At 47.7% G+C, this 12,725-nt stretch overlaps 1 protein-coding gene across 1 annotated transcript; it reads right to left on the bottom strand.

Annotated features, from left to right (window-relative positions):
• Positions 1-11,353: 11,353 nt before the first annotated feature.
• Positions 11,354-11,956, bottom strand: LOC135395829 (uncharacterized). Its single transcript, XM_064626921.1, has one exon. The coding sequence runs from the start codon at positions 11,954-11,956 to the stop codon at positions 11,354-11,356; it is 603 nt and encodes a 200-aa protein (XP_064482991.1).
• Positions 11,957-12,725: the final 769 nt, after the last annotated feature.

The following is a 12,725-nucleotide window of genomic DNA, read 5'->3' as shown; positions in this document are numbered from 1 at the left end:
TGACTGTAGGTGGGATCCTCGTCACTGTTAGCACCGTCCGAACAGCCTCCTGGCTCTGAGGGGATATCCTGAATTATATGGAGACACCGTGTCTTTGAGCGCGCTGACGCACCTCCGAAAAGTACCAACACCCGTTCCGCGTGTTAGGTCAGGATGTTCGTGTTGGGAATATGGACAGGTAAACCGAAAGCCGCTCCTCCATCGTCAGAGTTCTCATCCCAAACCTATCAAAAACTGAAGTATAAAATTGGTCGTGGCCCCTCCATCAGCAGCTCTCGCGTCTACTGTATGTTGAATAAAAAAAACAAACAAACAAAGGTAGTCAGAAAATGCTTGTGTGACCGGCTTATTCTATACGATCGCGCGACAACCAGCCCTACCAACACCGTCCTATCATAATTCCTTTTTTTTACGGTATTTCGCACTCACCAGAGACGCGTTCCTGGCATCGCATGAAGATCGCGCATCGTAATGCCTCCCATGCTCGTGCAATCAGCGTCGTTACGATGCTACGATCTTCAGACGATGCCAGCAACGCGCCCCAGGAAATGGCTGCTGTTTACGGTGTACGTGTTGCGTACAAGATAGCTAAAGAAAATGTACGAAGTCCACTTATACGCCCCTCTACTGAAGACGGTTGAACGCTAAACCCAAATAGAGTTTTGTGAACTGCTCCAGAAGCGTTGTTAACTCAATGTCCTTAAAATCATGAGACTTCAGCATTGAGGAAACTAAAGGATGCATTAACGAGAGCTTCAGAGAGCACAAAAACGATGTTCCCAATAATTCACCAACCACCGAACTGTCCTTACATTTAGACAATAGTTCCGATTGCCTTCCACTCTTCAGTGAGGCTAAAACTCTAAACTGCATTGCAAAGATGACACTCCTCGTACGTTCTCACGCCCCAGGTTGCAATAGTGATCTGTTTATATAGTTATGGCGCCGTACTTAAGAGGACATACCACCCCCTGTTTTCTATGTGAACTTCGCATAGGTTTTGTGTCTGAACTACGAGACAGATCGGAATGCGGAAAGTTTCATTGGAAAGGTGACGTCAAGATCTCTTAACTCTGGGAACTGAAATATCGCTCTAGCGTTGTAATTTTTTTTACGGACCCCTGAAGGTGGGAACCCCTCTGTTTTCTATGTGAACTTCAAATAGGTTTTGTCGCCGAACTATGAGACAGATCGGAATGCGGAATGTCTCATTCGAAAGAGGACGTCAAGATTTCTTAACTCTGGGGCTTATAATATCGCTCTCGTGTTGTATTTTAAAAAAAAACGAAAAAGAAACCAATTTTGTCGCTACAGCTTCAAAAAATCCAAATAAATAAATGAAAGCAAATAAAAACAATCCGCTTCTGAGGTTAACCGGGAACATGTTTCAGGATTCAAATGACCCGTTTTTTTGTGTGTTTTTAGCATTCTGTTTTTCCGAAAAAGAATTAAAAGTGAGCACAGGCATGCATCCAAGGCGCGTTTACCACTGATTCCGGAAGATGGCGCCGTCCGCTCGCATCGCCTGAGCGTACTCCACGTGTAAACCCCCGCGTGTTGCGCAACAGCTGATCGGCGTCCATGGTTTCGGTTCGTCCTGAATTGACCAATTCGTGGCTAAGTTACGCGTTTTTTCCACTTTCTTGTCCTGTTCATTTGCTCTCTGTCCTTGTGTGTTTTCTGCGTGTTCATAGTATTTACCCGCTCGAAGTCACTTCTACGGACAACGGAGACGTAAGAAGGAGGACTTGGCGAATTTACGTGGTAGAGGCAGGCATGTGACGGAACCCCTGCAGATTTGAGAGATTTTGGTAATGCAGGATGCTCCAGACGTGCTGCTCCGAGTGATCGCTGCACTTCGACAACTCCACATCGCGCAGATACCCTTGTAGGCTCAACGTTTGGTGGTAGTGTTGTTCCTCAAACTGTAAGTGATGCCGGTCGGAATGCTTGTTTCGCTTCGAGCACAAGCGAAATTTGTCCTTCAAATTCGTCATTTGCTGATTCAGCTGGGGTAGATAATGTAGTCCTCTGCAGTTCAGGTTGTGACGAGCTTGCCGGTTCCAGAGCAAGTCCCGTTCCAACCACTGCCGCTGTTACACCCAGTCGATCTCCATCTTTCGATACTGGCAATGTTCACCAGACACAGAGTCAGCGCACAAGCAGTGTGAATGGTCGGCGTATAGTGGAGATTGATCACTTCTTCTCGTCTTTGCAAAGTTTGTCGGTACATAGTTCGTTCGGTTGCGGCCAGGCTGACATGGAAATTGTAGCAGAACATCGGCGAGGTCTGTGTAGCTCTTTCAGTTTGAAGTGCACGATGTGTCTGAGGAAAGATGTAGTCACAACAGAGGCACCAGTTGATCAACTTGTTCAACAACGCATGGACGTCAATTCCTCAGCAGTGAACGGTATCGTGTCTATAGGTTCTGGTTTCTCAGGCCTTTTCGAGCTCCTAGGTGCTCTGGACATACCAGGAATGGCTAGTAGCACGTACAGTAAGTATCAGGATATTGTTGGTAAAGGAATCGACAAAACAGCTTGGGAAGAAATAAGAAAAGCAGGCATTGAGGAAGCTTGGTTAGCTAGGGAGGCTGGGGACGTCGATGCTGACGGTTTTCCTATAATTACGGTCGTTGCCGATGGTGCTTGGTGCAAACGTTCATACAAGAACAAGTACGACGCTCTTTCTGGCTTGGTAAGTAAATATTGTTATCTACACTAAATAAAGGTGCCCGAAAAAGAAGGATTTATCTTGCACACCGCTTGGCAGACGGGATATACAGGAAGTCTGTGCCCACCATTTGCGGAAAGAACACTAGCATTTATTTGGAGGAAAAAGTTGACCCCTCTGGTGCTATTAGTGGCACTGCTGTCTTTTGGTAAACACACTTACTAGAGTGGTACACATCCTGTGGCCTGAGTTTGTACGATACGCATACAGCTGCATAATTCCTGGAAACATTGTCATTGCGGGTAGAGTTTTGTGGAATACAATCCTGACAGTTTTTCGTTTTTGCAGGCTGTAATTGTTGGGTACCGCACAAAGAAAGTACTGTTCCTAGGCGTCCGGAACAAATTTTGTACACTATGCGCAAGTTGCAAGGCAGGGTCGAGCCCAAAAAAGCATCCGTGCTTCAAGAACTGGGACAGCAGCTCTACCAGTATGGAGAAGGATATCGTCGTTGAAGGCTTCAGACGCAACATTGAGTTGCACGGGGTAAAGTACTTGCAGTTGATCGCTGACGGTGATTCGAGCACATAGAAGTCAATTCTTGAAGCTGCACCGTACCAGCATCAGGTAGTCTAGAAGATAGAATGTCGCAACCACCTTCTTCGAAACTATGTAAGTCGTCTTCGAGATATTGCTTTGGCAAAGAGAAAAAACCCCGTTCCCCCATCGCTGAAGAAGCTACTTCTGGATAATGCTGTTCGACTAAGAGTTGGAGATGCTAGGGCTATTCACTATCGCAAAGAGCAGGCTGAGTTAAGCAAACAAGATCAGATTCGGAACCTGGTGGCTGATATCCGTAATGGGCCACTCCATGTGTTCGGCGACTACACAAAATGTGCGGGTTACTTTTGCAGTGGTCCAAAAGAAGGGGAAGTCAATCACGTCGCAGAGCTCAGGAAATGCGGACTTTTCAATGAAATCCTTGTAGCAATGAGTCGTTTGGCAAACAATGGTGGCAGCTTGATCCTTGACGTTAACAATAATGCTGCAGAACATTTCGATTCTCTCGTTGCAAAGTTTTCTGGCGGGAAAAGAATAAACTTTTCCCAGAGGGGATCATTCGGAATGCCGGCTTCAGGGGCTGTGGTGTCTTTCAACTCTAAGCAGTACCATCGTGCTGTACATAAGGCAGTGTACAACACTAGCCCTGGGAAGTATGCAAAAATTATGCTGAAGCGTAAAGCATCTATTCGTGCTGCTTGCATAAGGCATCGGAGTTCTGGGGCTGCTCGCTGTAAGCGTTCACTTGAAGGTGCGCCGTGCAAGCGTGCTTCCAGCGACAACCACTGTGGTTCCATAGTGGATGCCCCAGACATGAACCACGATTACTATTTTGAAGCTGCTGCGACGTACAAGGATTCCCTTGTGCTCTCCCAACCAGATCCAGAGCAGCTCGAGGCTGATACTCGAGGTCAAGAAGGGTGAACTTTGTGGACGCAGGAGAGGCGAAAGCGACTCACCGCTTCTAATTTTGGCAAGGTATGCAAGATGCGAGATGCAACGAGCAGTGCAAGTACTGTTCGTTCCTTGCTCTATGGTCATTTTGACACTGAGGCTCTCCGATATGGTCGCGACACTGAGCCCATTGCAATTGTTAAGCTGCAGGATGAGTTAGGGGTGACTGTTTCACCATGCGGCCTTGTTGTTGATCGGGAGTTTGCATACCTTGCTGCAACACCTGATGGGCTTGTCGATGACGACACTGTCGTGGAAGTGAAGTGCCCTTATTCGGCTAGGTCCCTTACCCCTGTGGAGGGACTGCGGGCAAAAAAAATAACCTTTTGCACTATTGATAACTCTGGTAAGATTTCTTTGAAGGAAAACCATGACTACCACTATCAGGTGCAGGGACAGCTCCACATCACTCCACGTCAGTTTTGTCTTTTTGTGGTATATTCTGGTGAGGAATTTTTTGTCCAGAAGATCGAGAGAAATGATGGCTTCTGGAACAAAATGATTGGCCACCTTCAACTGTTCTAAACGCATAGCCTTCTACCGGAATTGGTTGACCCTCGTCAGTCCCGTGGGCTGCAGCTCAGAGATAGCAAGAAGAGTGACCATCAGGTTGCCTCGCTCTGTGATGCCGCCAAAACAACTTCCAATCAGGGCGATTCATCCAGAAAGAGACGGAAGACTCGTAAAGATAGCTAACCTGCCGCTGTTCTGTAATTATGGCTAGACTGTGGATTTACGTGTCATTTAGTTTGTGCGGCTCCACCTGTGCCAAGTGTTTTAATGCATATTCATCCATTTTGCTTCGTAATTTACTGAATGTTTTCCCATATACATATCTTCGACTTTTGCCCAGGATTTAACTGCATATCTTCGCGTTTGTGTTTCATATTTAAGTTACCTTTTTTCATTTTTACTGTACATATCTATGCATATTTTTCAATTTTCCTAAATATTTATATTCATATATTAATATATTTCTATGTATAAATCCACAGACTAGTCGTGGGATGTTTGTCATATTTTAAACATGGCATAAGAGTGTGAAATCTGAATCCAGACATGAGCTCGTGAGGATCTAAGTATGATAATGGTGCACAGTCTCCCAACCGTAGAACAATCTTCCCCGGCATTGTTGAAACACGTCCACACGTTGATGCTATGTGTGTGAGGCCATCATGGTATTCTACATTTGCTTGAGTGTATGAAAATATTGCAAAGCTGTCCCCAAACCGTCGTTCTTCCCAGGCATTGTTGAAACACATCCACACGTTGATGCTATATGTGTGAGGCCATCATGGTATTCTACCTTGGCTTGAATGTATGAAAATATTGCAAAGCTGTCCCCAAACCGTCGTTCTTCCCAGGCATTGTTGAAACACGTCCACACGTTGATGCTATATGTGTGAGGCTATCATGGTATTCTACCTTGGCTTGAGTGTATGGAAATTGTGGAAAGAAACATGAATGATGTTCCTAGCACTTTTGAAGCTCCACCAGCCTGTTCAGATGTCGACATCCTGAGTATGAATCCAGTTTGATATTTTGACAAGGTCGGTAAGTATCATAATTGTGCAGAGCTGTCTCCCAACTGTCGCCAGTTCCCCGCATTGTTGAACACGAGCAACATCCCAACATGTCGCTCTGCGTTACGTCCTCTTGCCATCTTGCCTTTACTTCGGTGTCATTTCAACATATGAAAATTGCCTTTTCAGATTCAGGTTTCCAGTACTACTGCAGATATGATGGCCAGACGCCCAAAGGTCAAACTTCCTAAGTGTTACTGTCTTTATCTGTCAATTGAAAATTTCCCACTCTCTCCCTGATTATGAAGCACCTGCCCTTGCCAGTGTTGTACGTGGCTCAGCATTATATGTGGCCAATGATAAATGGTGCCCTGTTGGACTTTTTTTTTCATAAACACACACTCTGAGGCCTTAGCTGCCAACTGACAAGCATGGCAAAAGCAACTATCAGTTGCTACTTCATTGCTCAAAAAGGAAACTCGTTGCTGAGTAACACGTTCCAAGTTTTTACTGTTCCCATATTATGGATCTGGCTCTGTCCACCAGGATGTTATATGTTGATGCCGTATGTGCGAGACCTTCATGTCCAAGTGCGCCTACATGCAGCGGACTGTATGGTACTTCATTATGTGTTTATGCCATATCGCCAATGATGAAATGTGCTCTGTTGAATACTGTATCCACGAATGAACATTCTGAGGCTACTAGCATGAGCTGATACGCAAAAGTAATGCAGACAACGTGATGATGTATATGTATACCATGCTGCGTTCTTCAATAAAATATCTCCAATCTACAAATAGTGAACACATGCTACTGGTTTCTTTTTAATCTTTCGGGTGCTGGCTGTCGAGGATTTTCTACTTGCAGGAATCTGTGAGCCAGTGGTTATAACAATGGCTATTGGTCACCTTGACCAGATTTCATCTGAAGAAAAACTTGAGTCCGGGGAAACACTGCAAACATATCTGTACGAGCCACAATACGAATTTGAGGAGAACTACATTTTTTCCCTTGAAAAGCTTGCTATGAAGCATATTATATTTTATTAACCAAAACATACCGCACGAGTTGCACCCGTAGGAAAATACCCAGCCATCTCATTCAGGCTACAGTGGGCATCAGTGACTCGCACTGAGACGACCCTCTGCTGAGGTCACTGTTAACACTAAGTGGGTTTATGCGGAGCGAAGGGGAAGAGCCAAACACGCTCAACAATTACAACCCGTTTAATCAAAGAAATAAGTGCAATAAAGTTTCGGCCGAGAAACACGTGATTCGAGAATGGATCTCACCAATGTCATGTCCTCAGGATCACTGTTTCACGTCACACGACGAGTCGATTCCGCTGTTGGTCCTCTTCTGTTCTCTTCTTCACTGTCGTATCCGTGTGTCTCGTCGTTCTTCACCTCCTTCTGGTCTTCGGGACCACGTCTAGGTTTCCGCAAGCCTTCTCGTGTTCCACTCCCTCCTCCTTTCTTCTTCTCTTTCCCTCCGCTGCTATTCCTCGTCTTTTTCCAGTACAGCCTCTTCATCACACTCGCCACAACAAAGAAAAAATTCGACTCGAGGGCGAATTCCTTTAACCCAACCACTTCTGATGGTTTGTCGTGTCCAGTCGAACAAATTTCACTGCAGCCACACTCATTCCTCAATCAAACTCACCTCTAACTAAACTCTTTTCCCAGCTCGGCGTGCTGTCTCATTGAGATTAAACCCCCTTGCAGGCAGTTCTATTATGCTGACGGGGCGCTCGAACGGAGCTACACCTGGTATGCTGAGGGTACGGGCCCTCGACTGCGCAAGAAATACCGAGGTTGAGGGTGAGATAACTGTGCTTGATGAAGCATGTTCTGTTGTCGGCACAGTTCGTCAACTATTCCCTCCAGCAGGGTGTGCATCATTACGTCTGGTTGCAGCGCGCCGGATTCGCCTGTATGTGAAGATGAAGATCCGGCAGGGTGGTGCACTGTTACCCTGTCTCGAAGAACCTCAGGTTCCTGTTCCTGTGTACACCCTTGCCTAGTGTCAGTTCCGCTGCCAGGTGAAGTCAAATGTTCGTTAACGGAATCGTCTCTCGTTGTCCTAAGATTAGCCTCATCTGGGCCGTTCTCGTATGGTCCAACGTATGGGGCTGGCTTCAGCCTTGCTGCATGTATGATTTGTTGCCTTCTGTTTGTAATACCTCGGATCCTGTACGTGACGTGAGAGAGCTTCTCGACCACACGGTATGGTCCTTCCCACTTCGGAGCTAGCTTCCTTGTCACTCCTTGTCTCCCTGCCATGATACGTACGTACACCCGATCGCCGACTTCATAATTCGTTTGTCTGCTATCCTTGTCAAGTCGCGCTTTCCTTACTTCAGCCGCATTAGTCAAGGCGTTCCTGGCTATGTCATGAGCGATTGTCAGTCTTTGCGACAGTTCTGCCCTATAATTCTGGAGGGTACCGTAGTGTGGGGTCGGAGTCTTCCTTAGGGCGTTGGGAAATGTAGGGTCATGGCCGTATCGGAGAAAAAACGGTGACTCCTTCGTTCCCTCGTGAACAACGGTATTATAAGCAAATAGCGCATACGGCACCCACATGTCCCAGTCTTTCTGATCGTGGGCCACGTAGTGCGATAACAAGTTTGTTATTGTCTGATTCAATCGTTCGACAGCACCATTGCATTCTGGATGATAGGCCGTAGTCTGTTACTTTGATATGCCGAGAAGTTCATACACATCTGTCATCAGCTTCGACGTAAAGTTTGCTCCCCTGTCCGTGAGAAGTTGTCCAGGTACACCGTGTCTAAGGATAACTCCTTCGACAAACGCTTTTGCCACGGTCTCCGCCTTCTGATATTTCATACACACCGCTTCAGCATACCGGGTCAAATGGTCGACGAACACGAGTAAGTAACGGTTGCCCATGGCTGTTATGGGAAGTGGTCCCATGATATCCATGGCTGTTCTCTCAAATGGTTTACTGACTTCTCCGAAAAGTTGAAGTGGTGGCCGCGCCAGATTTTTCGGTTGTTTTCTTTCCACGCAAGATTGACACTGCGCACAGTATTCTTTAATGTCCTTGTTCATCCCTTTCCAAAAGAAACATTTTACTATCCTAAGCCTTGTCTTCCGTACTCCGAGGTGTCCCGCGTACGGCGCGTCATGATACTGCCGAAGTATCATGGGTACTATGCTGGAGGGTACAACGGGACGTTGCAACTCACAGTCGTTCTTACCGTTCCTTCTTTCTTCTATGTGGCAGAGAATGCCTCTTTCATCAATGATGTAATGTCCATAACGCTGGTCTTTGCTTAGTTAGACGTTGTCAATGATCCCCTTCAGCTTTGTATCTCCCTGTTGTGCTTCTTTGATTTCGCTCTCATTCACAGCCGGGACAAATTCTGTGACTTTCCGTACCACTGCCCTGCTCAGAGCGTCCGCATTGCGATTCAGTTTGCCTGGCTTGTGCTCGATGTCCATTTTATACTCTTGCAACCGTAAGTTCCAACGAGCGAGTCTTGAGTTCGGGTCCCTAGTATTCATGAGCCATCTCAGAGCGCTACAGTCTGTGACAACTCTAAACTTCCTCCCGTATAAGTAGCACCTAAAGTGGCGTACGGCCCAGACAACTGCGAGACACTTCTGTTCTGTCGCTCCGTATCTTGTTTCGGCATCGTTTAGCTGTCTGCTCGCATACGCCACGGGATGTTCTGTGCCATCTATCGTTTGCGACTGCACCGCCGCGACAGCGTACTTCGACGCGTCAGTGATTAACGTGAAGGAACTTGAAAAGTCTGGAAACCGCAAGACCGGGGCTGTCGTGAGAGCGTCCTTCAACGACTGGAAAGCTTCCTGTGCTTCAGCATCCCATTGGAATGGGGTGCGCTTTTTAGACGTTAGCTTGGTCAGCGGTTGAGCGATGCTCGCGAAATTGTTAATATGTCGACGATAATAGCCAGCTAACCCCAAAAATTGTCTGACTTCTCTTACCGTCTTGGGCACTGGGTATTTCTTTACACACTCTACTTTCTTCGGGTCGGGCCTGACGCCATGACGCGAGACGACGTGTCCTAGGTAACTGACTTCTGGCTTGAGGAACTGGCACTTGCTCGGCTTTAGTTTGAGGCCCGCATCGTGGAGTCGGTTGAAGACGTCTTCGACATCTTTCAAGTGCTGCTCGAACGTGCTACTATATATGATAACATCGTCGAGATACACATGACAGACCTTCCCCAGCAGTCCTGAAAGGATCACGTCCGCCGTCCTCTGCCAGACTGCCGCACTGTTGGCTAGCCCCATGGGCATTCTTGACCACTGGTAATGTCCAGAGTGTGTGTTGAAAGCTGTTTTCACCTTGTCGGCGGGGTCGAGTTCGATCTGCCAGTACCCTGACGCCATGTCAACAACGGTGAAATACTGTGCTGATCCGAGCAAGGAAAGGGTTTCGTGAACGTTTGGCAGCGGGTAAGGGTCGATTCGTATCACCTTATTCAGTTCACGTAATCCACTACCAAGCGGAAAGATCCGTCAGCTTTCTCGACTAGCAGGGCCGGAGCGCCCCACGGCGACGTGGAGTGCTCAACTATGCCTTTATCCAGTAACGCGCTTATCTGTCTATCCATTTCCTCCCTTTGGGCGTAAGGCACCCGATATGCACGGCGGTAGACAGGCACCGAAGAAGTGGTCGGTACGCGGTGCTTTATTACTTCACACCGACCCAGGTCATGCTCCGACATCGCAAATACACGACGATATTTTCTGAGTAACTCTAGCAGCTGTGAACGTTCTCTGTCGCTAATATGATCCAACTTGAACTTGCTGCTGATCTCCTCTTGATTAGATTCTGATATAGTGGCACACAACTCCCCTTCTTCGGTTGGCGACTCTTCTACGATAGCCGGAAAGAGTGTTCCCACCGACTTTTCTTCGGGGCAACGAAAGTTCCTTCTCAGTTGTGTTGGCGATTCGTAGTGGAACCATGTTTTCTTTGCCCACCCGTACCAATGTGGCAGCACCTACTAAACCTTGCGTCTCTATCCGGTCTAAGTGGGCCACAGCTGTCGTGTGTAACTCCACCCCTTGAACAAGACCGAAGCATATGTTCTCTGTTCTAGGTGGTAACACTACCTCACGGACCAGTCTGATAGGGACACAGTGGAATCTGTGAACTTCCTGCCTACCTTCAACGTGGCCTTCTTGACCCCCATTTATCATCGGGACTTCGCATCCCTCTATACGTACAACTCCTTTACTCGTAATCAGATCTATGTCTCTCGAACGTAAGAGGTCGTGTCCAATAATGCCTGCAGTTGGGGATACCGCTTCATCCGTGCACATGTGGCAATAGTGCTCGAATGTGACGTTCCCTATACGGAAGGGCAACTTAAACACACCTCTTGTGTCTAATGCCTCACCAGTGATGCCGACCAACTTCGTACGTTCGTCTCGCGAAAGCTCGAAAGACGTTTCCCAGCCGGGGTCGATCCCGTAAAGTGTCGACGCTTTGACCAACGTAACCCGGGATCCCGTGTCTAGTAGACAAGTAACCTTTTGACCTCCAACTTCACACTCAATGATTGGACTTGTCTCTGTACATAACCTGACCACCTTGATATGAACCGCCTCTTCGTAGTGGTCTTGCGTAGAGGCTGGCACTAGTTTCCCGGACTAGTACCTGATACGTGCCTCGTTTGGGGAGACGGTTGTCGCGTTCGATCTGGGCCGTCACCACTTTGCTGTCTGCGGCTGACCCAGTTCCTAGGCCTGTCCTGACACTCCCGAGCGAAGTGGCCGAAGTTTCCACAATTGAAGCACCGTCGTTCTCGACTGGTCTGTTGTCGTGGCCCCGTTTGTCTGTCCTGCCTCATCTCGGTGGTCAACTCTGCGAGCATCCGCTCCAACCGCTCTAGCCGGTGTTTCATGTCCTCCGTCTGTTCTGAATTAGTCACAACGGGCCGTACGGGCAGTTGCTCTACTGTCATCTTCTCATTTCTCTCTTCCTTTGCCGCAACCTCTATTGCTTCCCGAAATGAAGACGGGTCGCGTGATAGCACAAATCGTCTGATAGGGTCCCGCAAGCCTGTTAAGTACCTCGTGAGTAACTGACCGTCCAACAACTCTCGAGCCACAGAATTCTTCTGTTCAGAGCCTTCTCCACTAAAATTATCCAATGTATCGTAGCCAAGTGCACGGAGGCGGCTAGGAAATGACCTCACTCCTTCTCCATCTAACTGTTTCGCCTTCATGAACCGTTCCATTTTAGAGCTTCGAGTGTCGGTATCGTATTGGGCCAGCACTAACGTTTTAAACTATGCGTACGTCTTTGCATTGGCCAACTCCCTGTCTCGCCAGGCAAACTCATAAGCCTCACCCACCATCTTGCATCTTGCGATACCTATGAGCTGTACATCATTCCATCCGCCCATGGCCCCTACTTGCTCTAATGTGCGTAAGAAATCTTTTGCTCTGATGCCTTTGTCATCTCCCGTGAACATAGGAACCATATTTCCTAAAGCCAGAACACTGGCCCCTACGACGCTCGCATGAACTGCCTGCAAGTCCCCGGCGCCGTTAGACGCTCCTCCTTCGGGTAAGGGCATGATGTCTTACCCTATAACTCCGCAAAATCCCACCGCTGCCACCAATTGAGACGACCCTCTGCTGAGGTCACTGTTAACACTAAGTGGGTTTATGCGGAGCGAAGGGGAAGAGCCAAACACGCTCAACAATTACAACCCGTTTAATCAAAGAAATAAGTGCAATAAAGTTTCGGCCGAGAAACACGGGATTCGAAAATGGATCTCACCAATGTCATGTCCTCATGATCACTGTTTCACATCACACGACGAGTCGATTCCGCTGTTGGTCCTCTTCTGTTCTCTTCTTCACTGTCGTATCCGTGTGTCTCGTCGTTCTTCACCTCCTTCTGGTCTTCGGGACCACGTCTAGGTTTCCGCAAGCCTTCTCGTGTTCCACTCCCTCCTCCTTTCTTCTTCTCTTTCCCTCCGCTGCTCTTCCTCGTCTTTT

This window comes from Ornithodoros turicata, chromosome 1 (genome assembly GCF_037126465.1).
Source record: "Ornithodoros turicata isolate Travis chromosome 1, ASM3712646v1, whole genome shotgun sequence".
Lineage (NCBI taxonomy): Eukaryota > Metazoa > Arthropoda > Arachnida > Ixodida > Argasidae > Ornithodoros > Ornithodoros turicata.
The sequence above is the reverse complement of the archived record's forward strand: the minus strand, read 5'-3'. Positions and strand labels throughout refer to the sequence as shown.